The sequence below is a fragment of the Triplophysa rosa genome, linkage group LG12 (genome assembly GCF_024868665.1).
Source record: "Triplophysa rosa linkage group LG12, Trosa_1v2, whole genome shotgun sequence".
NCBI lineage: Eukaryota > Metazoa > Chordata > Actinopteri > Cypriniformes > Nemacheilidae > Triplophysa > Triplophysa rosa.
The window spans coordinates 20,014,909-20,041,960 of NC_079901.1; the positions used below are offsets into that span (position 1 = coordinate 20,014,909).

Genomic DNA, 27,052 nt, shown 5'->3' on the forward strand with positions numbered 1-27,052 from the left:
TTATTTCAATGTAGCAACACAATTGTATTTTATCCCAGCATTTTGACTACAAAATATATAACAAATGTATACGTTTATTTATAAATTATATTATACAATTATTTAAATTATATTATGAAATAATGTTTGTCTATTTTACGTTTATGACAAAAAAAGGAGATAATGACACACCCGAGCCAGATTTTTTTATTTTTACATGAATCTTAACATTTATATAACTACTTACTGCAGAAAGTAAACAGGAAAAAAACGGAACACGATGAACAATTGGGGAAATAAAAGAAATGTATAATAACAATAGACAATAAACAATATAATATAATATAATATAATACTAGAATAGAATAGAATAGAATAATGACGTCACAGTCTTCTTCTAAACTACGCTCGAAAATAAAACACCACATCAAACATTCGTTCAATTAACGTTTCCTTTTTTGCTGAATTACATCGGTCTGTTAATAGTCAGGTTAGTATGACTGTCATCAATAATAATGCAGTACCTCTGTGTGATCAGGAGAGGGCACACACACACAGCCAGAACCCTTCGCTTTGCTCTGGGGTTTTTACTCATCTTTCTCAGCGGGCGATGAAAAACGCCTTTTAAGGGCATGATATTCATGTGAGAGCGGGGCGTGATGCCTGCTGACGTTCAGTCTTCGCCACAAGTTTTAAATGAAGCCGTTTAAGGGCATTTCCACGATTGAACACGTTGTTTTAAATAAGGGAAATGAAAATAGGCAAATAAAATGACCAACACTGAGGAATAGCATTCACTGCGATGCGACGGAAACAGAAAATGTAAAGTTGTGTGCAATGAATGAACCTCAAGATAGCGGAGATGACACGGCGCGTGCGCAGTAATCATGTGCCCAGCCAACAATTCTGTGCGAATGTTTATAGAGCTGAGATTGAATATTTTGACCTCTCTCAGATATCAGTCCATGCTGTCAGATCTTCACTTACCCCAGCTCTTTATGTTTCACCATATTAGTGAGGTAATTTCACAGAGTTCTATTATTTTATAATGATATTTTCTATAACTCTCCCTTTACATACTGGTCTGAAATCATACTGCTATGACCATATGCTATTACATCAGTGATCTTGAAATATTCCATTTCCAGACATTTTCCATGTGTTAAAGAGAATTATACAATGCAGAGTTCACAAGATAGGGTTTTAAAACCTTATTGTATTATTTATGACTGTATACAGTGCAGGTGTTAAGCCACAACAATGCAGCTATTGTGTTGGCTGCTGCAAACCAACCTGGTCACACTATGAACATGCATATACCTACTTTCACTTTTGTTGTTAATGTGGAAGTATTGTGCCCACTGTAGAATTCATAAAAGCTTACAGAGAGAAGTAAACTAATGCAGAGCACAACTCCTTTTCTGCTGATATATTGTGTATATTTATGTATCTTGTGATGTATGTTTATGATCACATAATACATAAAGAGAAAAACAATATATCAGCAGAAGTTGTGCTCTGCATACGTTTTTTATGTTTAGTAAAATTTGAATAAGCTGTGTTTGTGTGAATATATGTTCCCATTAATGACAATGGGTCAAATGTGAAATTCTCCCAATACATTCATTTACAATAAATGATCACCAGCTGTCTGTATCAATAAGGCATGTTTCTAACAGGCACAGACAAAGAGAAATGTGTTATAGTTCCAATCAGGTAAAGTGGAAAGGTACCTTTGGCATTAATACAGTCACTTTCTGTCAGCTCTAATCTGCAAGTTGAGACATGAGCTTTCTTTCTTTTTGCACTTCTGCTTCTCTTGACTGCCACTTTATTTCCACAGCCCTATATGGTAAGAGTCTTTAACGCAGTCATGGTACAGGAAGTTATGAAAACGTCAGCACCCAAACTTAAAAGCACACACAGTTTTCTCTCTCATTCTCTCATTTGTGTTTAGACATAACCATGTGACTGTAATCACAGAGACACATTGTCTAACAACATATTCAACCATTTGAACAACATGTATTGCTAAACATTTATTTCCATCTTTGTCTCTAATTTGTATATCACACAGACAGGAACACACACACTGTCATGCATGCAGGATGCATGACAACTCTATGTGGTTTAGAATCTCAGGGGCTCTGTGTGTAAAATCTGTGTGCCCGGTTTCACAGACAAGGTTTATGGCTAAACCCTAACTAAAATGCGTGTTTGAGCTGTCTGCACTGATATTGTCTTGTCTTGTCTTAAGATTCAGACCAGTAATACTTTTTCTAATGTAATAAGTTTATGGTAAGATGTGAAACCATGTCATAGTCTTGTTGTTACCTGTTATCTACATCTCTTTTCTAATGGAATTGTTTCAAATGATTTGGCTTTGATTCATTAGGTGTAACAGAACAAAGTCCAAACCTTCGTGATTAATTGCTAAAAAACAGACATTGCAAAGAGTTACAGAGCGGGGAGCATTTAAGTCAGAACTTCACAGAACAGCTGAGAAAGAACACGTGCGTTGATCAACTATTATTCAATTCTATTTCATTGAGTGTTTCTTGATTCATACGTAAGAGTCTTTGAGGTTGTAATTTTAAACTGAAATAGTAAACCGATTAGCAGACCTCTTGCACATTAATTCCAGTAGAACTACGGTATAAAATATGTACTGTAATACTTTTACATGGGTCCTATTTTCCAGTATGTTTGCAGCACTTTAAAATCTAAATAAATTAAGTCTTCATGAAATATGAGGTCAAGTGGGATAACATATTTTATTACAGAGGTATGCTTGAGACATTTTTAATTAAATAGTCATCATTAAACAGCCAAATTTGTTTAGGACTATAAAAGCTGACCTTTACATTTGTTGTGTGTGTGTGTGCGTGTGTGTGTGTGTGCGTGCGTGTGAGTGTGTGTGTGTGTGGGAAGGGTAAACCCTACGGTATGGGGACAACATGTCCCCACAAAGATGGCAATATCCAAAATCCTTGTCCTTGTGGGGATGTTTTTTTGTCCCCATGAGGAAACAAGCTTAAAAATCATACAGAATTAACTTTTTTGAAAATCTAAAAGAGCAGACAGTTGTGTGTGACTTTTAGGGTTAGGGGGTGGGTTAGGGGTAGGGAATATGATATACAGTTTGTACAGTGTAAAAACCATTGCGTCTATGGAATGTCCCCATAAAACATGGAAACCCAACATGTGTGTGCGTGCGTGCGTGCATGCGTGTGTGTGTGTGTGTGTGTGTGTGTGTGTTCATGTTTGTATATACCTGAATACACACCAACACATGGGGACTCGTGTCACCGTGGGGACCAAAATTGAGGTCCCCAGGGGCAAAAAAGCTAATAAATTGTACAGAACAATATTTTTTACAAATCTAAAAATGCAAAAAGTGTTCTATGATCTTTAGGTTTAGGGATAGGGTTAGGGGATAGAATATACAGTTTGTACAGTATAAAAACATTACGCCTATGGACTGTCCCCACGGGGATAGTCAACCAAAGCCTGTGTGTGTGTGTGTGTGTGTGCGTGTGTGTGTGTGTGTGTGTGTGTGTGTGTGTGTGTGTGTGTGTGTGTGTGTGTGTGTGTGTGTGTGTGTGTGTGTGTGTGTGTATGCTTGACCTTTTATTGCATTGCATGTGTCCCTGCATTTGGATTGCATGTTTTTCTAGTACCGTGCTTGATCAGTACATAAATAATTATGTTATTCATCTCATTGACCTATATACAGAGTTACAGCCCAATTAAACGGACATTTCTAGCGGAATAACATGAGGTAAATGGATTTGGTATTGAAACATTTTTTTCTCTCGCAGAATCAGACAAATAAGTTTCCATACAAAAAACTATGTTGAACCCTGCCAATTCTGTCTGTCACGCTTCATCATATTTTGCTGTTTGTTGTCACAGGCCTCAAGCATACAAATGTGTCAGGCCAGTGTTTTGTACCAGCTGTTTTTTTACTAATCTTACCTGCCGTTCATGGGCAAGTGCTTGACTGTCATCACCCATCTTGTGTTCCTTGTTAAACACAGATTTATGCTTGAAAACATTTGGTTTTCTGTGGTTCAGTAAACATTGTGCTTATTTAAATTAGTTGCCATGGTAACATTATCTTGCTGGCAGATGTTGATGAAGTTGGTGGGGCCAGTGAAAATATTGCAAAGGCAAAAACAAGTGAACCACTGGCCCATTTGTATTCAGCATGTCTACAAACCGAGCCTTTGTGTAGCTCTAGAATATTCAAGTGTGGGGCGGAATTCAACCCACAACTTTACATACAGTGAATGTTAGGAATGCATGGGCTCTTATTTGCCAACGTGTTGTTGTTTTCTTGTGCCGTCACATCAGTTGATATCTTGACCTGAACTTCTGCAGACGTGGTCTTCAAAATCCTCTAGAACGTTCAAGGCATTTAGTTGCTTAGACTTGTGTAGTTTTGAGAAAGACACTGAGTTGATTCGCCGGGAAATCCAGTGATGATGGGGACCCTACGATTGGCAGGTTAGTGACTAAGAGACCGCAGAGCCATGTTTGGCTAGTTGGGGTGCATCTTTGTTAGCTCATGACAATGGAAGCACTCTGGCAAAGCCTGAATGGTACACAGAAATACTGAGAAATATCCCATTCACTCGCTCTCAAAGGACCCCTCCTGAACGCCCCAGTTAAACCCGTGTTCCCCTGTGTCTCAAACCAAAGCTCACCCAAAACCACGCTAGCAGTCGCTTAAAAACCATAGTTCTCAACTCTGGTCCTTGGGACCTTCAGGATTTTGTGTGTCTCATTTAAAGGGAAAGTTCACCCAAAATAAAAACGACTCATCCTTATGTCATTCCAAACCCGTATGCCTTTCTACCTTCTGCAGAACACAAAAGAAGATATTTTGAAGAACATTGGTAACCAAACAACATTGGCCCCCATTGACTTCCATTGTATGGACACAAAACCACTGAGAGATTTCTCAAAATATCTTCTTTTGTGTTCCACAGAGGAAACAGTCATGCCTTTTTGGGGGTTTTGGTTGAACTATCCCTTCAGCTGGTTAGCAGAGAGAACTAAACCGAGTGTTTCAGATAAAAGAGACAGATAGAAAATGTGTAATGCTGTGGGTTCCCAGAACTAGAGTAGAATAGCATGTTCTAAATTGATGCTTACCATTGTCCCTAGACTTCCTCTTTCCTTTGGCTCTGTAGATGTAAATACAGGTGTTTGTATGTAAACAAATTTGACCAATTTCCCTTGACAAGTCCATCTAAGTCACTAAGCTAATACCACGCTTCCAAAGCCATAAGAGGGAAACTTGTGTGAACCCTGCCCTCAGTTTAGATCCTGTCATGAAATATTAACAGAACACTCTGTTTGTTCACCTTTCACATTGTGTCAAATAGACTTTATGTAAAACCGTCTTAAGCCACTTGCAAATTTATGTGATGTACGCCACTCTCTCATTTTGTGACAGAAGATGTGTGTACAAAAGATACACGTTTCACTTCTTTAATAATTATACACACACACACACGCACACACACAGTCATCACATGACTTCAGCAGTTTTTGTGTGGGCTAGGAAACACACTTAAACTGGGAGGTCTCTGGAATGCAGGAAGGATCCGAGCAGAATAGCTGGCCGTGACTTCCTTGTGAACTTCTAAAGAACAAGATGCCAAGGAGTCTTTTGAAACATGTCCACACACACGCACACATACTTCGGCATGACAGCGAATTGTAGAACAGCAAGCGTGCAACGCTATTGGCGGAAGTGGCGGAGTTGTCAGAACACGCACAGCTTCCAAAAGCCCCATAAACAGACGGGGAGATAAAGATAAGGAGTAGCCTGTCTGGCCGTGTGCTCGCATGGCTTAAAGCAGGCATTCTTGATGACAAGAGTCAATACAAAGCCAGTCTTCCTCTGTGAGACTAATTAACATTCACATGTCATTTATCTCATTAAAGCAGTCCCTAGTCACCTGTCTCACCCACACATGCTACTCAAGCCTGCTTAAAAACATGTTGTTGCTTTTTATATTTTATATACAGAATGTTAGGGGTGAGACAAAACTCACAGCCAATGCTAAGTTGTTCTGAGCATTTTTAGTGTGTTGCCATGGGGTTGCTAGGTGCCTACTTACTGGCCACCTAAATCATTCATGCAATTTGTCTGCATGGCACAAACTGTGTGAAATGAGTTACACAGCTAAATTCAATACTATTTTAGAGATTTAAAAAAACTGTAATGGCACAAAGTAATTTATGCATGTGGTAGGTAGATGCTTTTATCCAAAGATAGTGCATGCACTCTAAAAATGGTGTGACTCAACCCAGTGCTAAGCTCTACTGACCCAATTGAATCAGCCATCGAAAGAACAAGCACATAACAAGGCAGATCTTTCACGCGGCCAAATTTTGTGAGCGTTCCTTCAAATCCAGGTTGTTTTATAAAGTCTCTCTGCGCTAACAAAATTCAGCGTCACAGACAGCCTTGAAGAATCTTATAGATTATGGATTAAGCAATTATGCAGTTGGGTTCACATCTGTTGAACTAAACAGCAGACAGGGAGAGTCAGAGACGAGATGGGGGATGAGAGAACAGAAAGAAGAATGAGGGAGGGAAATTGGGGTTTTGTGGACAGAGGCCATTATTGACAGGCTTTAGAGCAGAGCAGCTTGGCTTCAGGAGGCCTGACCACAGCAGTGACCATGACAACCCCCATGACTCCCCTCTGGATTATTAACATTTGTGCAGAAGAGCCCTGGCCGGACAATCAGCTTGCATTACCCAAGCACAGTACTGTAAATAAAGCAAGAAACAATACACAAGGACAACCATCTTGGAAAAACAACAACTTTATTCTGAAATGATTGCTTTTGTGACCATCGTATTTCTTTTCTTGGCTCTTGGAGGCATTTCAATCCAAAGGAAGATCCGCATGTTATATTCCTTAACTAAACAAAACATATTTCAAAATAAGAGACATTTGGGGATTTTATTTCAAATGAAACTCCAAAAAGGCTACACTAGAGAAATGGCTGCTCCTTGATTGGGTGGAGAGACAGCGTGACAGTGATTCTAACAGTGGTTACAAGTTCATTTACGTCTCCACCCCCTGCATGAAAGCCAGTCACAGTGCAGTGTCTGCAAACAAACACACGCGCACGCACGCACGCACGCACACACACAAATGCACATTCCATGATGTCTCTCTCTCCATGGGAGATTAAGACAGTATACACAGTGGTCTGTATTAGAGGAGTCAGCAGAGAGATGAAGATTCATAAAAACCCCTAAATTAATGTCGCTGGACTCATATGCTCTCCATTTCTTCCACCAAGAATGTTATTGAATAGCGCATCACAGTGATGACAACTCTGAGCCAAGGGAGCATCCTCAAAACATCGAATTAGTTACAAAAATGCCCCTGAAGAAAAAGACAATCTCATAGCACTAGACAAAGTGAGATGATGCACAGTACAGTAGATAAATCAATCATGACCAGACTGGTGAGATGGATGAGGTATGTAAATCTGTGTTGATGTGTGCGTGTCTGCGGTTGTGTGTGGATGCATGTATGAGATGACGTTTTCCTCTTCCTTCTCATCCAGTTTGGATGGCCCAGCCCCATGGCAACCCCAAGTTCTATTCGGCTTGGGCATCGTAGTTGGCCCCGCCAGCTTTCTTCAGCTCATTACGAAGGTAGTCTTCCTCCAGCTCCCGCGGATCGCTGATCATAAACTCCTTGGCAAAGTTCTGTGTGTTAAAGAGAGAGAGTGCATGACAGCGCTGAATGCAGGAAAGGGATTTTTTGCATGAATGCACCAATTTGTTTACGGCGACGATGAATATTCCAATCATTGGGTGCGTCTTATTTTCGGAGAATTGGCATACAGTAGAAACTGGGATTAGTTAATGTAAAAGAAATGCACCTGAACGATGTCTTTGACCAGTGTCTTGTCCGTGCTAATCTTGGCTCGCTGTAGTCCACTGATGTTCTCACCTATCCAGGTGATGAGGGTGAACTTGACCCGCTTACTCATGGCGTCACCAGTCGTGATCCTCACAAAACCAAAGAGACGAGCGTCATCTGTGAATCAGAGAGAAGACTTTTAACTCGGTGTCTTGGAAGATTTCTCTTATGATAAGGCCTTCAGTTAGTGCATATTTTATCTATCAGTACTGAAAAAAATGTGACAGTTCTACATCAGAAAGCATAAGAGAGATGTCATGTAAAAAGTCTTTTCAGAGGCGGAGAAAATAACACTTCATGATGACAACGAAAGTGCAATGTGGCGATGTTTTTTTTGTTTTTATGTTTATGACTTTAAAGTCAACGTTACAACAGCTTAGCTGAACTTTGGCTGGTAAATGGCAGCGAGGATTTGAATAAACACTGTCTCTTTTGTCCCCTTGTTTTGAATCTACACTATTGCTTTGTTTTCATTCCCAGAGAAAGACGTCACGATAAGAAATGCAATCTGAGTGGACAAGGCAGAGAAACTGAGCCTCTATGACATCATAATGCATGTGAAAATCAAGCCTGGGAAAGTGGGCGAGTACGGGAGTTGTTCTACTTAATACTGTACTGATAAGGATAATGTAAGGTGCAATATTTTCTCTAACACTCCCAAACTGCCCTCTGTATTACACGCACATAACAACTAGCCACTCGATTTCCAAATATGCTACAACTGCATTGCAGAGGCACTGGGATGTGGTTCAATGATAACATCAATTCCACTTTATGGCATAAATCTCCATGAGCTGCTTAGACACTGATAGTATTATGCGGGGTTTATTATTACAGCCAGGTTCAATTATTAGTAACAATCAGTATATTTCTTTGCACTTTGACCCCCTTTACACATTTGTGAAGCTTCTTAGTTCTAAATACAAACACACACACCCATAGTGCTCTTGTTTCTGACTTTGCATTGTGTATGAAGTCCAGTATTTGAATAAGATCTTAGCTGAAGACCTTCCTGAAAAATTATCTGCCTTCTGTTGTTGATTAACTGGGTGTAAGGTTTAAGACGGTCTGTCGAGAAGCCATGGGCTATATTGTCAATAGTTTTATAAACCACTTCATTCAAAGGCTGTGAAAACATCACGAGCAAAGTGCATCACTGATCTACATATCTTTAGGATCTCTGCTGTATTTGAACAATAATTACGTTTAAAAAGCCAAATTTGGTTAAAAAAAGTTATTTATGCTCAGCGCATCAACCCATCTAATGAACAATGAATAAGCATGAACTGAAAAAAAAAAAAAAGAACGGAAGGTGGTTTTATTGGCATTTGCTCAATGTGGGGGACACAATCTTCCACTTCCTCTTGTGTGTACTCGTCACATTTCTGAAGGACTCACTTCCAGTCACTGTCTTTTTGTGCTGACTACTTACATTTTCTACCTTCTAGGAGTCACACTATGTTGATGCAGCAAAAACGAATAAAAACATTAAACCACTTGGATATCTCTAGAGGTATGTTACTTGCAACAAATTGCAACACTGTAAAAACGTTCCATTCAACAGGCTCATTTCATCAACATCACAAATCAAAGTTAATAAAATTCAAAATGTTTATATATTTTTACAAGCAAGAAGTGTTAACTAATGTCTTTATTCTGATTTGGCCCTATTGCGTTTCAAACAGTGGATGGCAACTATACCCACATCCTCCAAGAGCTCAGGAACCCAAAAATCTTTAAGTTATTTTGAACTTAATTTAACCGGTGTCACAATTTTCTATTTATATATAAATAAACAAAAGCACATGACTTTGTCAGTAAACTTAAGATGACAGTATGTTACAAAGGCTTGTCCAGCAACAATTGAAACGTGTTATTATGATATACTGTTAAATACAGAATACATCATCTGTCAAAGCACAGTAACAAAGCCAAGGTATTACAACACTTCTGCAAGTTAACATCTGCTAGTGGCTGCACTTCAGTCTTTGGAGATTGAGCGCCACACCCAAATCAATCTTTCTTTTAGGATGACAGAACCAGAAGTGAGAAATAAAACCACATTCAATGTCAGAGCAGAATTTGACTATCAGATCTTTTCTGTTACAAAATCACTGATATATTGGAGTATAATCTGAGGAAGGGATTACAAATGTGTTCACTATTTGTTTAATATTGATTAAACGTATCTTATTAAATTTACCACCTGTTAATGACCCTCTACTACCACTGCCATCTCATCTAAGACTAATATGAAACCATATATGGTATTGTCTAATGTCTACCTAGGAATATCAAATACTTCCGTGGTCAGCTGTGATGTGTAATGTTGCATTGAACACTTTTGATGAAGGCGTGAAATGTCCCTTTCTGTACATGCTCAACGATAATCAATGCAGGTGAACAGCAGAGAATAGGCTTACCTGTACACTGACTCTTAAATTCTTCGTAGTCGGTCCCGTGACCCGCTGGTACAATAGTAGATCCGTCATACTTAAAAGCAGCCCTTTAAACAACAACAAAATGCTAGTTAACTGTTGCCAAGCTCCTACTACGGCTGTGTTTTAAAACCTAACCAGCAGTCTATCTACACAGCAGTTCTGAGCATCGCAGACGAGCCTTTATTGTTACAAATGCTATCTAGGTAGGCAGTTCACTTGGTTTGGAACGCAGCCCGCATTCAAGCCTCATCCCTACGTGTTGCTACAGAGCCACAGAGTGACAGTAAAATAAAACAGAATTTTAAAGGCTTCGCTGTTACAATATATCAGAAAATGGATTCTATTTGTTGACACAATGTAACGAGTTCAGCAAAAACGCGCCAAAACAGCGCAGCCAAATCAAGTCATTCCACTGCAGGCGTCTCTTACCAGCATATGTCTGAGTTGTCGTCTCGCACTAGATTGTACGCGTCCCTGCAAGCCTCTTTGTCGATTCGCGTTGCCATTTCGACGATGCAAAGGGATAGACAATCAATCTAAAAGCAAACAAAGCTAGCGGGTTGAGAGAAGACGCAAAGAGTTTAAATCCCAAAGTGTGACAGAAGGGATGCGGATAGAGGTGGAGAAGCTGCTGGTGTGGCGGGGGAGTCTCTTCTCTCAGTGGTACAGAGAGACGACTAATTTCACGACTCGATTCATTTCCTATTGCCACTTAATGGGCGTTAGTGTCAGGTTGCCGCCGTTTTAGCGAACAGGGAGCTCTCGCCTGTCCTCCTAACGGCCAACCTAGGTATTGTGCTACATTAAATCCCAATCCTGTGTTATGTTTTTAACAGTTACCCTGCCATCTTGTGGATATTGGTTGATCTTGACGCTTAGCACGAGAACAATGCATTGTATTACATTACAATGTATGTAAAATGGATATTTCTCACGAAGCAATCGAATGTGACGTATCATATTTCTGCCTTAAACTATACTATAACGTAGTGAACGGTTCATATTCCTGCAGGGTTTAGAAACCACAAGGTTGAACAAGGCCGAGCGAATTTTGCAAAGGATCCATGTCATTTCCCATTAAACAAGCCATAGGCTGGATTTCCATAGGCAAATTTGAGCACAAAATGCGCCTTAACCATGGGCGTATGGTTATGTATTCATTAATATATTATGGATTGCACAGTATATGCGATTATCTTTGGCAGAAATTGTTTTTTAGATTACAGTAAAATTGTTGGGAATGTGAAAAGCACATAGGGAAAAGGTGATATGTGGGATGTGATTTTGTAATATTCTTTGTTCTAATATGTTCTTCTTATTATTGTTGCTATTATAATTATTATTATACCGTTTGAATGTCTTCAAAATAATTATGAGCACAAACTGTGACTCTTATTCTGAAATAATGCGCAAATCCAGCCCGGATGTGACAACTTTAGCTTCACTCTAACACGATCCAAATAACTTGTTTATAGTGATTAAAAGTAAACACGGACGAAGAATGGGAAAATGGTAAAAAACAATGCATTTTAGAGATCCGTTTATCACAGTTGCATTAATAAAACTAATTAAATTATATATTAGGGGCGGGTAATCTCGAATAATTTTGTTGAAGTGCCCCCTTCCTTTGTAACTAGCCTATCTCTGGTCTCTGTCTTGATGTGTTCCTATTTTGCACATGACTGTATTTTAAAGCGTTATTTCTGTAGGTTTCCTTTTCTTGTTGACAGTTATGGTCTTGGGGCGACTTTCTCTTTAATTGAGTTTAATGACACTATCAAATTAACGCGCATGGTGTCGAAACTATATAGGTTTGTCGTATGGTACCTCATTATGATCGCTTTATTACAGATGACATAATGGACAGGGGTAAGCAAAGTCGTCCTTCATGCCAACACAGAATAAGTGAATCATCAAAGGTATGCATGGACCCTGACATGGAATAATTCTAGTGATATTAATTGTATTGTCACATACCTAAAATGCATTATTATGGATAATTTTGTTTATTGTTATATCACACTGATTCTAAGTCGATACTGATTAGACTTTTGATAAGGTATGTCTATTATCAAATATAATTAATGTAATAATACATATGAACGTGATAAAAATATTTTTAATTTTGATTTATATTAAGAAATTATTTTGGATTATAACTAAACATTTGACTTATTAAGGAATTGTTTTGGATTTAATCTATTACACTTATGTATATATTTTTCATAAATATTTATAGCATACATTAATCTAGCATTTTTACATTTCTTGAGAATTTTTGGGACACACTCAACATTGCGATTGTGACTCAGAAAACGTAGGCAAAATTACTCTAAATAATTTATTTTTAAAACATATTCATCTCCATAGCCCATGAGTCGTGACTGTGCTAAACTCATAGAAGGTGAAATGTCGATAGTGAGTTCATAAAATGACTTACTAAGTCTATTTAAGTGTCTTCAAATTGTTAGCACTAACTAACTCCTGTACTACAGGTGTATCGCTGGGCAGACCAGGCTAACTACCTCCTTCAAGGTTTGAATGAGCAAAGGCAGCATGGCCAACTCTGTGACGTTGTTTTGGTCGCCGACAACCAACGGCTTCCTGCACATCGGGCTTTGCTTGCGGTGTCAAGCCCCTACTTCCAGGCTATGTTCACCTTGGGAATGCGAGAGAAACATGAAGCCGAGGTAGAGCTGGTGGGAGCCTCGTACGTTGGTGTGAAAGCAGTAGTAGATTTCCTGTATAGCAGCGAGTTACCTCTTGATGGTGGAAACATTGACTGTGTCTTGGAAACTGCCCACATGCTGCAGGTGTGGCAAGCTGTGGACTTCTGTTGCCAGTACATGGAAAAAGAAGTACGCGAGGACAATTACCTGTACCTGCAGGAGCTCGCTGTCCTCTATAGCCTGGATAGACTAGACGCTTTCTTAGACCGCTTCATTTTAGATAATTTCGCAACGCTCTCCGTCACACCTGACTTCCTGCAGGACGTACGGTTGCCCAAGCTTTGTGCCTACCTGGCAAATGAGCAGGTGCAGCATGAAAACGAGCAGGCTCTTTTAAAAGTTGCCTTGCAGTGGCTAAGCCAAAGCCCTGAACGTCTAGCGTTCACCGAACAGCTCCTCTCCAACATTCATTTTTCCCTCATCCCACCCGAAGAACTCATAGGCAGCGTACTGCCAGCCGTAGGTTCCCTGCTGCAGTCGGACAGATGCTGCGACGCTTTAGTGGAGGAGGCGCTGGGCTACCACGCGCGACTCAGCGCCCAACCTGTGCTGCAGACGGCATGCACGGGCCTCAGAGGAGGAGTGGAGCGTCTTCTGTTAGTGGGAGGGGAGGTGTCTGAACGTGGAGAGGAACTGAGTTCTGAGGTGTGTTGGCTGGATGAAGAAGCAGGAAAGTGGGTTGTTGAGACCGAGCTGCCGGCTCAGAGGAGTCACCACTGCGTTACAGTTCTGGGGGGATTCATCTTCACCGCAGGAGGGAGCTCCTCACGAGACAATGGGGGAGATTCTGCAAGTAACTTGCTTTATCGATATGACCCCCGAAGCAACCTGTGGGTTAAGGTAATTTACTTTAACAGTGAGCTAACAAACATATTTGAAGAAATCAAGACGTCAATTTTTGACCCTTTTTATTTCTCTAGGGGGCTCCTATGAACCAGCGACGTGTGGATTTCTTTCTTGGAACCATGGGCGACTGTCTTATAGCTGTTGGAGGACGCAATGAGAATGGTGCGGTGTCATCTGTAGAGATGTACCATCCTGCGGAGGACTACTGGACCTATGTATCAGGATTGCCCAGGTCATTTGTTTCATCTGCTGGTTTATTGGACTGGACTGTATCTTGTATTTTTATTTTTATCATGAATAAAGATCATTCTTCACTAAATGAACAAATGAGGCCATTTACTCACCTATATTATTCCAAACCCGTATGATGTCTGACTTTAGAAGACTTTACTTTATTTTATAGACATCATTTAGAAGACATTTGGGAGAAGATGCTTCATTTTAATTTTTGGAGCTAACAGCTCCAGTCTCCATTATCCCAAAATATTTCATTGGTAATACACAGGGTTTGGAACAGTTTAAGGCTGAGGAAATGACAATATTTTTCACTTCTGATTGAACAAACCTTTTAAATTCACAAAAAAATCACAAATGCAATAAATTAAAATGTTTTTGAATGTTGTGTAGATTCACATATGGTCATGCCGGCACCATTCACAAGGGTGTAGTCTACATCTCAGGAGGCCATGATTACCAGATTGGCCCGTACAGACGTGACATGCTAAGTTACGATCCAAAAATCGGGGACACGTGGACAGAGAGACAGGCGATGGTCTTGGCACGTGGTTGGCACTGCATGGCATCTCTGGAGGACAAGATCTATGTCATTGGGGGCAGTGATGATCACGAAGACAGCATGGAGCGTTTTGACGTGTTAGGGGTGGAAGCTTTCGACCCACAGACTGATCAGTGGACCAAAATCGCCCCTATCTTGTACCCTAACAGTGAGGCAGGCGTAGCGGTCTTAGATGGGAAGATCTATGTACTGGGAGGGTACACCTGGGAGGCCATGGACTTTTCTGAGGGAACTCAAGTTTATGTTCCAGACAAGGGCCAGTGGGTGTTGGGTCCGAACCTGCCGAAACACATTGCTGGAGCTTCGGCGTGTGTGTGCCTTGTGAGATCACAGCAGATTAACAGCATTGAAGAGAAGACATCAGGACACAGAGAAAGAGACAAACATAATTCCAGCCAAGTGCAAAGAAGGTGATTTGATTTTCATCTTGTTTTTAACATGATTGAAGGCCCTGAAGATTCAAAACAGTTTTTTCAAACAGTTTTGTGCGCAGCATGAATTGTTCTAGACAGTTATTGAATCTGTTGGCATAATCTTGATGCTATTGGCTGCTTCTGTTTCAAAAAGTGGACATCTATTGTTGTGATAGGTCAGCTGACAGTACTAACCTTGTATTTTAGTTGCATTTTGTTACCTTTCAGGAGCTCCTCCTGTGCTAAAATAAAACATCCTGAGGTGACCGTTTTACTGTACCTGACCGTGTCCTGTGTGTTTGCTGACTAATTCAGTCTTAATGTCTTGTTTAATCTTTATGAACTAACAACTGTGTTTGTTTGTTTATAATAAATTTTATTTATTGAAAATTTCAGTGGCTAAAAAAATCACATTTCAGCAATTCACACACGAAGAGGTGAACAAGCAGGGTTGTCTCTTGTATCTTCAGATGTGCTTGATCATTGTTCTGGATGGGAAGAGTTCTGCCATTTAAGACCAGCAGCTATTCACTTGAAGGGGTAGAACGGATGTGATTCCAGACTGAGACAAAAAACAACCCAGTTAGCTGCTAGCTAAGCTTTGAGTTTTGTCATGCCTCTTTCTGTGTTTCTATTTACCTGTAAACCTTTGTTTGGAGATGTACATGTGTACATTTGGCAGACATGTGTTCTTTTATCCAAAGCAACTTACAGGAAATTTAAGCTATACATCTTTTTTTCGCATGGGTGTATATGTGTATGCTATGGGAATCAAACCCATGACCTTAGCATTGCCAGGAACTTATTTTACCAGTTGAGCTTCTGGAAACAGATCTGCCTTAAATTGACATTTTAGATTTATTTCTGTAGCTCAACTGGTACTCCCAGGGAACACTTGTTCAATAAAAGGTATAAGGTCTTGAATGCACTGGAGGTCGCTCTGGATAAAAACATTTACTAAAAATTAAAATGTTAAATGAGAAAATTATAAAGCATTAACAGTCAATGTCCCTTTCACATGACTTTGGTTGAGAGTATTTTAGAGCCTGTCTCCATCCCGTCCCTCATTTTTCTCTAAACGTCCTTATATTTTTCAACATTGTGTCGTAGAACTTGCTCTAAATGTGCACCAGTCTCCCATCTTTTTTGGTTTGTACTGTTCAGTAAAGCTTTGCCTATGTGCAAATTATTGCTGTAGCTTAGAGTTGGAAAACATTGACAAGAATCACGTGAAAGTCTGGTTAAACTAAGGATAAGTAGATCTTTATAACATCAGTATTGAGCTCTAGATGACAGCATGTACAGTTCTCTTACTTTGGTATGACACAAGCCTTCCAGCCACGATTTAGAGATCTGAGAGTCTTCATGTCCTCTTCATCCAAAGTAAAATCAAAGATCTGCACCCAGGCGCACAACAGTTATGCACTGTGTTAATGTTGTATGATTATTCTTTTTATATTGTTTGAGGTGAAACCAAAAGGTAGCAATTGGCATCATGCAGAATACTTTTAATAACTATATTGTGTATAGAAATGCAGATAAAAATGGGATGAGAGTTCCCATTTTTGTTCCAAAAGGGAAGTTACTTTTGTGTTCTCCAAAATGTGGTGAGCTTTTGTACTCTTTGGGATGACTGCTATGCCCTGCTCGATGTGATACCTCAACAAAACCTGCAGTACAAACAAATGAACATTAATCCCAGAAAACAGAATAGTGGATGAACAACATGTACTACTGGTATCCACATCGACCTGTGCAGGAGTTCGTCTGTGTTTCTTGGCCACATCCCCGACAACCGGATCCTCCAGTAACTTTTGGGGGTCTGTGTCTCCTCTTTGGCTGCAGGGGTAATGAAATAAAAGGAAAGTATTTGTTTCTATAATAGAAGAATAGCAGTAAATGGCATATTTGGCATTTTAATAAAACGAACTGCACTCAAAAAAATGATTTGTTGAAGTTACTTAAAAAAGCTGCGTCAAGTGGTTCCACGCAACAATATTAAGTAATTTGAACAAATAACACTTTAGTTGTATGAACAAAATAAATTAAGTAATGTTGACAAAACGTTTTTGAGTAAATCCAAACCATTCCGATTGTACCAGTAATTTTAAGTTAATTAAACTCAATATTTATCCTTCTCAATGGTACTTTTTGTTGTCATACATAAAATATATACAGACTTACTGCATGTAGGTCAAAACACAATGCGCAAATCAGATGAGAGGCATCTCAGTACTGGCATTAGCACAGTTAAAGCTCATTGAATGACGCAACAGACATCATGGGCGCGCATAAACCTCTCACAGCCTAAGCATATGTACCACTCTTCAAAACAATGGCAAGCCTAAAACTAAAAAATACAACAAACTCTTTTAAACCTCAAAGATAAATGAACATTAAGCTCAAACAAGTCTTTTTTCTTTACTGAAAAACACTTAAAATAACACTAAACTTCGAAATTTACTCCCTAAATGCACGCAAAGCATGCTGGGAACTGAAAATCCCCCTCAACCAGTCATGTTGAATTAACTTGTTTATATTAAGTACAACAGGTCCAGTATTAGCGTTCTACTCAACAATGTTAAGTTGACCAGTCAAACACTTGTTAAGTAAAGCTGACAGATCTCAATTTTTAGTATAACATAGTTAACTTACGTTAATTCAGTTACTTGCATTCTTTATGTACTGTGAACAAGGATGGGTTAAGTAAAACTAACAGCAGCGACAGTTCATTTTTTCGAGCGTGGTTTGAGCTTACTATTGTGGAGGTCTCCCAGGTGAACCGAATGGACTGTATGCCGTGAGAGCAATGTTCTTGGACTTGCAGAAGTCGATCAGATCAGATTGAAGCAGGTATGGATGAAGCTCCACCTGTGGAGAATTATCTCTTGATGTACCTTCAAGCATGTTTCCCATGTTAAATATGCACTACTTTTTCTGTGTCTAGCAGGTTCAACAGGATTATCTCTGTGCGTTTTTTTTCTTGACGTGAGTCACAATATACCTGATTGACAGCAGGTGGGATTTTGGCCACGGACAGCAATCTCTCAAGCTGCTCAATTGTGAAGTTAGACACACCGAGACTTTTCACCTTTCCTGTGGCTTTTAAAGCCTCCATTCCCTACAGAAGGTATCGATATACTGTAAAAATCCTAAGGAAGCACTGTACTTACATATTTTAAGGCCCGGTTTCACAGACAAGGCCTAGCTTAAGCCAGGACTAGACCTTTGTTAAATTAGGATATTTAGGGCACTTTTATAAAAATGACTGGTGCATCTAAGGTAAGACAATGGCACTGACTTATTTTAAGATATGTCAGGGCAAGTTATTTTCAGTTAAGACTGGTCAAACATTCATTTTAGTCTGGGACTAGTCTTAAACCTAGTCTGTGAAACCAGGCGTAAGTGTTTTTAGCTTTGTATTACCTTCCACACATCTACGTAGTCAATGTCATTTGTGAGTATCTGTCCATTCTTTGCTGGAAAAAGCTCATCGCCCATTTTCTGTAGGTTATTGTAAAAACAGTCTTCATTTGGATAGCATTTATGCAATAAAGATAATAGGCTAGTGTAAAATTTACGCTTGGACTAAAAAAGCTTATTTTATAAAAAACTCAAGAAACAAAACTATTTTTGAAGCCACGGCTATTCAAAATATTAGATTCCTAAAGCTGCAATCTGTAACTTTTTTTGATAAAAACATTTTTAGCAACCCCTCCATATTCTTGTACTACCTTTAATCCTACAGGAAAGTGCATTAGATACAGGTCCAAGTACTCCAGCTGAAGGTCATTTAGAGATCTGTTTAGGCACTGAGGAATGTCCTCAGGTGCATGATGGGTACACCACAGCTGCAAAAGACAATCAGCGTTATTGTGCTTATGATGTTAAGTTTTTGCTGTCTTTAATGTTGCCCCAATGAACTTTATGACAACCTCACATACAGACTCACTCACTTTACTGACTATGAACATGTCCTGGCGTCTGATGATGCCCTGCTGTATCATGGAGCGGATGGCTTTGCCCAGTTCTGCTTCATTCCCATAGCTGTATGCTGTATCTATGTGGCGATATCCAGCAGCAATCGCTGCCTCTGCTGCCCGCTGACACATGTCTGCACCAGAGCCCTGTTAATACTGTAAATGTTATAATATCTAAGGGATATTTTATTAATAAATAAGCAACATAAAATTCATGGATTTGTTGAGCAATTATCTTCAAAAACAATGTACTGTATGTAGTCATTCAATAACCACTATTGTTACATTCACTTCATTTACTATCTGACTGCAGAAATATAGGGTGTTTAAATATGTAATATAGGGTAAATTCAGGGTAATTGAACTTGAATATCAATGTCAAAATGAGGCCCATGTTTTTCTGAATTTCCCCTATATACTGAATACGTACTGTATATGTGTGTGTGCGTATCTGAAGTTCGTAAAGCCATTGTGTAATGCTACCTCTGACTTCCATGTTCCAAGTCCAAGCAGTGGCATGTATGTGTCATCATTCAGTTCGATCTTCTTAGGTTGTGTAGAAGTGTCCTCCATGTGAGTGAGTTGTGTGGCGTTTGAAATGAGCAAACAGACTGTCCTTATTGTCTTATTCTTAAGCCTCTATACATTTCTTGCTTGTCTTTGCAATATAAGCGGGATTTTAGTCTTGTAATCTTTGCAGTTAATCATTGAACTTGACAAGCAGTCTCTCTCTCTCTCTGTGTGAGTGTGAAGATAACCTTTAGAACTGAGCTCATGTGACCCAGTGCAACTTCCTTGATATCTGTGTGGAAATCAGGAAGTAGAGCCAATACTCAAACACCCACATTAAACTCCTGCAATTCAATTATCCATATGGTTATATCCTGTATGGTTATATCCATTTCATTTTAGTTGAGTATTCGTAGAGTGTACACAATAACACATTTACGTTTTGCCTCATAGGAAACATCTTTTGAGATACAAATTTATTTAAATAGCTTAAATGCAATCATTGAAAACGAAAATGAATAAAACCTTAAAAGTCATATATGCTGCATACACGTGACCCCCCGGCTGTTAATTTTTTGTGATTTACTGTTTTCTACATAAATTCATAAAGAACATTCTGTGAAAATATAATCTTGATATCTTTGTCATTCACTGAGTAAAGCCATGTCAAACATTGAAATCATAGTAAAATTACTGCTTGAAATCAATCTTATCAATCAATGCCTATCTCAGAATTTGATTGAGGTTTTCACAGGCAGGGTCACATGTCAGTTAGCAATGCAAACTTAACAGATTCACTACAAAATGTTCTATACATATAAGATAAGTATATAGTGAAGGCTAGAGATTAAATGTGCTCCAGACTTGCCACAATGTCTTTTATAGTGTAAGAAAACAATCAATATACTATACAATACACTAAAACATTCACATTCATGCAATCCCCCCCTTTCCCCATATAATACTGACCCATACAAAAACATAAATATAAAGTCAGAACTGTCAGTTTCCTGAAAGGAAGAACATTTGATCTACATTTTGACCTTTGTCACATGTGATGCACATAAGTGGACTTTTATTTTACAGCCATGTGCACTACATTACGCCTGACCTCTGACCTCTTCTCCCCATGTCTGTCTTTGTTTTTATTGGTCTAGATCATTGCTGTCTTGACTGTGAGGTCGGTAATGACGTGCGCAGAATTCTCTAATTCGAACGCATGCCTCCACCATCATCTCCTCGGGAACTGTTACCACGATTCGGAAAAAGTTGGGATACTCAAATGCCTTCAGAAAGGACAGAAACATGGACGTCAGACTGGAGGTAACAAATAATATATTAACCAATAAAGAGAAATCAAGTAAAGGTAGAGAGAGATAAATAATTCACCGTAGCGGGTAAACAGAACACAGATTGCTCTGTGACCAGTCGTTCAGTGAACTCGACATCATTCTGGAATTCTGGGAATTGTTCCATCTCGATTCCCACCTGAGGATCAACCCACACAAAATACATTTAATTGATTTAACTTGCAACTTCGCTCTTTTGGAAAACATACAGCACAAATTCCTCATTATGTGACAAAGTTTTACCATAATTTGTCTTTGAAAATCACTGTTTGAATAAAAACCTCACAAAAAAATCTATAAATACGCTTACCATAATGTACATGGCTCCAGATGGCATCACTGGGTTCAGGCCGGGGACAGTTGATAACTCTGAGAAACATATCTCTGAGTTTGACTTTAGAGCAACATAAGAGAATGTGTTATTTTCAATGTAACAGTGTCACAGTATCTCTATATCTTATGAAAAAATTCAATAATCCATGTGTACCATAATACCATGTATTCTATATATTTCATAATTTCCCCCTTCTTATGGTTATTTCATTATTTCAGCAGCTGCCTGTACTAATATATACAGCATTTACTATAAAGTTGCTTTGCGACAATTCTAAAAAGCACTATAGAATAAAATTGAACATAAAGTTCTGCCGACAAATCCTCCATCCATTGTGAAACTCTTCTTACCTTGAGGAAACTGACAGTGCTTTGGTAGAATTCCATGGGTGTGTTGTTTAAAATGCTCTCTAATGCGCCCTGGACAACAGTGCAAGGTCCCAAAATGCGCTGACTCAGTTTTACAAGACCCTCTCGTATCTAAAACGAATATTAGAGTTGTTAGATTAAAATTCAGTCAAGTCAGGTGCATTTTCAAACCCTTACAAAGAAATACGTTGGTGGCACCAAATGTTAATATCATTCATACTTGGATTTGAATCAGATAATGAATGATTCCATGACACCTTACAAGAAGAAGATTGTTTTTTTTCATATAGAGAAATGTATTTACTGTATTACTTTGTTTTGTGTTTTTTGTTTTGTTTACCTCAGATTACACAGGTGAGAGGCTATAATACTTACTTCATTTCCAAAGATGTTGTTAGAATCATAGATTAGGATCCAGCCCATCCTCCAGCCTGGAACCAGCCAGCGCTTGGCCAGACCACCACAGGACAGGATGGGCACGTCACTACTGAGATGTGCCATAGGATAAAAGTCACGTCCAGGGAATACCTGCAGAATGCAAACATAAAACAATACAGAACACAACAATATAGTTTTGAAAACATATTATAAATGTTATGTTATGTTATGTTATGTTATGTATGTATGTTATGTTATGTTATGTTATGTTATGTATGTTATGTTATGTTATGTATGTTATGTTATGTTATGTTATGTATGTTATGTTATGTTATGTTATGTTATGTTATGTTATGTTATGTTATGTTATGTTATGTTAAATAACATTATGTTACGTTACGTTACGTTACATGTTACATGTTATATGTTATATGTTATATGTTATGTGTTATGTGTTATGTGTTATATGTTATGTTATATAGAATCTGTTACCAATTCTGAAGGGAGATGCCAGTAAAACATTATGGAAGTTTAGGAAGTGGGAATTGAGAAAGTTACAGGGGTAATAAGAGAATGTGAGCGCGAGAGAGAGTTTCTATCGTATCGTTTTTTGCGGGGAACCGTCTGGGTCTAATTATGCTTATGGCTTGATGTTTGGTATGGATCCGCCCCATCTCCTATTGGCTAAAATACTAGTTTGCGATGCTCGCCTGTTTCTTTTCCCCAGTATTTGTCAGAGTTTTTGTTGTTGTTTTTAACAGGGTCCAGACAGCAGGGTAACCAGAGACTGTACCAGATGGAGCACAAAGACATATGTCTAGCCTCTGAATGCTTCACCTGCACATAAGTGGTCGATCTCCTTACCCCTCTTTCATGCTTCTAATACGTCAGCCTCACGCACATGCTAATCACAAACACATGCGATGAAAAGTGCATAGTCACTGCTGCCCATGGATAAACATCAGGCGCAAGGCTCCAACTGATTTATTGGTCTACAAACACCTCAGCCACACACAAGCTGAGCAGAAACCAGTTCCACATAGCAACAGTTCTTGCCTGTGCTGATGAACTCAGCTCTACCTACACCCCAGAATTCTTTTTGGCTTCAATTCAGTGTACAAGGCTCTAATCCATTCATTGCTAATGTGGCCAAGTAGTTGATGTCGTCAGGGCAACATATTTTGTTGACCTAAGGACAACATTTTTATAAATAAAACCCACACCAAACCCCAACCCTAACCATAACCTACCCCTAAAATCAGAGGGAAATGATGAGTGAAAAACAATGGTCTAGAAGCACCTAATCCTGGTTGGAAGAGTAAATTTAAAATGAACTGTAAACTTATTTCTGAAATCTGATTGGTTGATTTAAATGTTGTCCCAGGGTCAACATGATGTTGCCCTAAGGACATCAACCACTTGGCAAAAACAGGAGAAACAAACAATGAAACTGGGACATTTCTCAAAATATCTTCTATTGTATTCTCCAGAAGAAAGAGTCATATACAGGTTTTCAACAACATGAGGGTAAATAATGGATTTTTATTTTGGGGTGAATTATCCTTTTAAAGTTAAGACGAAATGGTTAAGCATTTTTAACACAAAGCATTTCAACAGGGGGCCCTACTGTAACCGCATGGTTGCTCCAGGCCAGGGGATCTGTCCCTACAATTATTGTACTGTAATGCTGTTTCTATGTACTTGGAAATTATCCATTTCTGTTGCAATGCCAAAATCTAAATAGCTATGTTATTTTCAAGTGTAATGATATCAAACGATTTAATCGCAAAATACGTTTACGTTCTGACATGAAGCAAACACAGTAGTTGTTACGGTCAGTCTGCTAGTGATTGTCAGGCATCTTTGCTTAACTCATGATAGAAATGCACCTAAATATTAAAGTTTTGATGTGTTAACGGCAATGCCGTTCGACATAACAAAAATTTTGCATCTGTAATGTCTCGGCATCAAGTGTGAACTCTGTGAGAGGACCTGTGGTCTGCTTTCAAAGACGTTTGAATGTAAAAAAAATAAGAAAATAAAGCAAGAGGGAGTATTTTTAATGTATTTGCATTCATATGTTACAACGCTTTCCTGTAGCTCAGTGGTTAGAGCATGGTGTTAGCAACGCCAAGGTCATGGGTTCGATCTCAGGGATTGCACATACTTAGAAATAAATGTGTAGTACAATGCAATGTAAGTCGCTTTGGATAAAAGCGTCTGCCAAATGCATAAATGTAAATGTAAATATGTGTATACGTAGTTCTTTACTGAACGTGAGCTTACCATGTCGCCATAGATCTCATCAGCAAGGATAGGGACACAGTTTCTTGAAGCAACTACAGCAAACAGAACATTAGTGAATTAAAATCCTTTCAGAGGATGTAAAAAAGCACATTATTTTTCATGAAGAGAGTAGATCAATCAGTAGATTCACCGGAAATGATCTTTTGAAGGTGATCCTTGGTGAACACAGAACCGCATGGATTGGATGGGTTGTTGACGATCACGCAGGCGGTTTTCTCATCTATTAGACTCTCCAGATGCTGAAGATCAATCTCCCAGGATTTCTCTGGCTAAAAGATAAAAAGTAGAAAAACATTTTAGGATGACCTCATTTGACAAGCTTGTATCCAGAGTATTTACATTTTTTACATTAACTCAACCACTTGCACACAATTTAAAATAGTGTCAACTGTTCAAATCACAAGATATGTTCATCATGGTCCATGTCTTCAGATTGAATTGTAAATGAAAGACAACTGTGTGTTTTTGTGCCATGTCATTCTGTGTTATTTACATGTGTGTTCGTGTGCACATGTGGTGAGTGGGGGGAGGCATTAAATGTGATTTATCGGTCCCAGATGTGCACCATTGCACAAAGACTCCAAGACCAGTCACCCCCAAAAAACAGTTCCATCCCACAAATATATTAAATGTCTGATTTACATATGTATTAATTTCAGTAATGTGTGATTTACTCACCAGAAGATTGTAGAGCTTGACCTGGATGCCCATAGACACTGCTAGAGTCTTGTAAAGAGAGAATCCAGGACACGGGACTAAGATATTGTCCCCTGGGTTACACAACACGCTGATAGCCAATTCAATAGCCTGACTGCAACCACTGGCCAAGATCACATCCTAGATGAACACAATGATGTGAAGTAAACTTTTTGGTTTATTTTTTGCATTTCGTCCTGTGTAAATCATATAAAATATAACCAGTGTTGGGTAAGTTACTCTGAAAAAGTAATTAATTACTAGTTACTAATTACATATTCAATAGTGTAATTAGATTACTGCACAAATTACTCTCTCCAAAAAGTATTTAATTACTTATTACTAATTACTTTCTATATCCTACATCAACCTTGATTAGTTGAGTGATTCAAGGACAGACATGAAACGGCTCTTTTAATTCAGTCAAATAAATCAAATAAAACTACAAAAAGTAATATTATTAACAGTAGTATTATTAACTGACCAAAGTATTACAAATGTGAGAATTATACATTAAAGCACGGATTTTAAAGTTAGACTTTGAATTTTGATGTCAATTCCATTATTGCACACACATATTACACAAAGTATTTAGTTTAATTACATCAGAAGTAACTGTAATTAAATTACAGGAAAATAAGAGTAATCAATTACTTTACTTTTTCAAGGGGAAAGTAATTAAATTACAGTAACTAATTACTTGGTAACTAGTTACACCCAACACTGAATATAACTACGAAATTCGTACAGTTGAGTAAACTGTAAATGACAGAAATGATGCACCTTGGATTCCAGTGGAGCTTCTGCTCGACTATAGAAATTTGCAACAGCTTCTCTACTTTTCTGGTAACCTGATTGTGTTATAAAACACGAAGAAAGAAACATGTAGTACGTTTTTTTTATTTTATCTAAAAAAATCTACAGTAAATGAACACTTATATCTTATGCAAAAATATCTTACCTACTGAGGGAGCGTAGCCATTGTATTTGTATGAGTCAATGGCCTCCTTCATTGCTTGCAGAACAGTGTCATCTGTTGGCAAGTTCCCAAACACAGTGGGGTCACCTGGTGACATATCATGTGTAAAACATTTACATTTAATAATATAGCAGACACATTTATTGAAAGTGACCTGAAAAATAGTTAAAAATAAAAAGAGTACAAGAAAGACATGTTAACCATGATGTATCACAACATTATGAAAACCAGACCACTTCAAAACAATTGACACTTGTGCTTAATATAAAAGTACAAATACTGTATATATACATATATACACACATATATATTTACACAAAATAAATATAAAAATCTACATATTTCATCTAAAAATAATAACATTGAAATATCTGTTAACTTTGTATGGCATAACAGTATTATTACTATGCATTGTTATTTCTGTCTAATATAATTATCGCTAAATGAATGCATAACGTGTCGAAATATTATTACACTATTAACTTACCAATGGACAAGGCGATCATGGGTTTCTCAGGGTTGGGAGTCAGTTTCATCCCATCCACTATAGCTCGGATGGGATTGAGTGTGTTTTTGGACATTTCTGAGGCTCTGACGGTCCACCTGGGCTTGTTGCTCTTCATTTTGTCTGGGTTGACATGAGTCTTCACACTGACGTGATGCACAGCATTTCCGTTCATCGACTTTCCATTCATCCCATTGTTGTGGTTGCTGCTGCTCTGAGATTTATTCATTTTCACCACAAAAGACATCTCCTGATATTGAGTCTTAACCATGCATAGGGATGAGAAAGCATTCGATTAGAGGAAATACCTGCAAATCATTTATTGTCTATATTGTATTTATAAGCTACATTTTCTGTCATCATGATATACTAATAATTTAATAAAGTTGGAAAGTTAAATATTTTAGAACATATCGAAAATAACCAGCATTGTGAATGAAAAAGGAGCAAAACTATTCTAAATAATGTTTTGCAA

The 27,052-nt window shown here is 38.4% G+C and overlaps 4 protein-coding genes across 5 annotated transcripts; 1 reads left to right on the forward strand and 3 right to left on the reverse strand.

The window, feature by feature from the left end:
* Positions 1-6,812: 6,812 nt before the first annotated feature.
* On the reverse strand, positions 6,813-11,124 carry cotl1 (coactosin-like F-actin binding protein 1). Its single transcript, XM_057348696.1, has 4 exons — positions 10,817-11,124; positions 10,370-10,452; positions 7,906-8,063; positions 6,813-7,729 (listed from the first exon to the last, which is right to left on the reverse strand). Exons 1-4 carry the CDS (start codon positions 10,891-10,893, stop codon positions 7,619-7,621), a joined length of 429 nt encoding a protein of 142 aa, XP_057204679.1. The 5' UTR covers positions 10,894-11,124; the 3' UTR covers positions 6,813-7,618.
* A 676-nt stretch (positions 11,125-11,800) lies between these two features.
* On the forward strand, positions 11,801-15,480 carry klhl36 (kelch-like family member 36). The gene is made up of 5 exons (XM_057348647.1): positions 11,801-11,899; positions 12,239-12,306; positions 12,883-13,956; positions 14,037-14,194; positions 14,590-15,480. Exons 2-5 carry the CDS (start codon positions 12,247-12,249, stop codon positions 15,170-15,172), a joined length of 1,875 nt encoding a protein of 624 aa, XP_057204630.1. The 5' UTR covers positions 11,801-11,899; positions 12,239-12,246; the 3' UTR covers positions 15,173-15,480.
* A 124-nt stretch (positions 15,481-15,604) lies between these two features.
* Positions 15,605-19,877, reverse strand: zgc:56622 (uncharacterized protein LOC326033 homolog). Of its 2 annotated transcripts, none has more exons than XM_057348648.1 (10): positions 19,635-19,877; positions 19,128-19,298; positions 18,906-19,022; positions 18,598-18,675; positions 18,176-18,292; positions 17,930-18,042; positions 16,923-17,010; positions 16,758-16,841; positions 16,486-16,568; positions 15,605-15,733 (listed from the first exon to the last, which is right to left on the reverse strand). In XM_057348648.1, the coding sequence occupies exons 1-10, from the start codon at positions 19,722-19,724 to the stop codon at positions 15,700-15,702; spliced, it is 975 nt and encodes a 324-aa protein (XP_057204631.1). In that variant the 5' UTR covers positions 19,725-19,877; the 3' UTR covers positions 15,605-15,699. The 2 variants fall into 2 exon arrangements, with proteins under 2 accessions (XP_057204631.1, XP_057204632.1); XM_057348649.1 differs by having other exon boundaries at positions 19,128-19,307.
* Positions 19,878-20,806: 929 nt separating this feature from the next.
* Positions 20,807-26,767, reverse strand: tat (tyrosine aminotransferase). Its single transcript, XM_057348650.1, has 11 exons — positions 26,560-26,767; positions 26,055-26,159; positions 25,877-25,944; positions 25,076-25,234; positions 24,528-24,666; positions 24,377-24,429; positions 22,088-22,240; positions 21,695-21,823; positions 21,321-21,404; positions 21,051-21,149; positions 20,807-20,947 (listed from the first exon to the last, which is right to left on the reverse strand). Exons 1-11 carry the CDS (start codon positions 26,765-26,767, stop codon positions 20,807-20,809), a joined length of 1,338 nt encoding a protein of 445 aa, XP_057204633.1.
* Positions 26,768-27,052: the final 285 nt, after the last annotated feature.

Excerpts from the sequence above, each read along its gene's own strand:
- zgc:56622 (XM_057348648.1), bottom strand. The coding sequence starts at position 19,724 with ATGGAGGACACTTCTACACAACCTAAGAAGATCGAACTGAATGATGAC. Across the intron at positions 19,299-19,634 it reads TTGGAACATGGAAGTCAGAG|GGCTCTGGTGCAGACATGTG; the intron begins GTAGCATTACAC and ends CAGTATTAACAG. Across the intron at positions 16,842-16,922 it reads ACAGACGAACTCCTGCACAG|GTTTTGTTGAGGTATCACAT; the intron begins GTCGATGTGGAT and ends TTTGTACTGCAG.
- tat (XM_057348650.1), bottom strand. The coding sequence starts at position 26,767 with ATGAATGGAAAGTCGATGAACGGAAATGCTGTGCATCACGTCAGTGTG. Across the intron at positions 25,235-25,876 it reads AAGCTCCACTGGAATCCAAG|GATGTGATCTTGGCCAGTGG; the intron begins GTGCATCATTTC and ends GTGTTCATCTAG. Across the intron at positions 24,667-25,075 it reads TCAAGCTCTACAATCTTCTG|CCAGAGAAATCCTGGGAGAT; the intron begins GTGAGTAAATCA and ends TTTATCTTTTAG.
- cotl1 (XM_057348696.1), bottom strand. The coding sequence starts at position 10,893 with ATGGCAACGCGAATCGACAAAGAGGCTTGCAGGGACGCGTACAATCTA. Across the intron at positions 10,453-10,816 it reads GACAACTCAGACATATGCTG|GGCTGCTTTTAAGTATGACG; the intron begins GTAAGAGACGCC and ends TGTTGTTTAAAG. Across the intron at positions 8,064-10,369 it reads ATTTAAGAGTCAGTGTACAG|ATGACGCTCGTCTCTTTGGT; the intron begins GTAAGCCTATTC and ends TCTGATTCACAG.
- klhl36 (XM_057348647.1), top strand. The coding sequence starts at position 12,247 with ATGGACAGGGGTAAGCAAAGTCGTCCTTCATGCCAACACAGAATAAGT. Across the intron at positions 12,307-12,882 it reads GAATAAGTGAATCATCAAAG|GTGTATCGCTGGGCAGACCA; the intron begins GTATGCATGGAC and ends CCTGTACTACAG. Across the intron at positions 14,195-14,589 it reads TATGTATCAGGATTGCCCAG|ATTCACATATGGTCATGCCG; the intron begins GTCATTTGTTTC and ends AATGTTGTGTAG.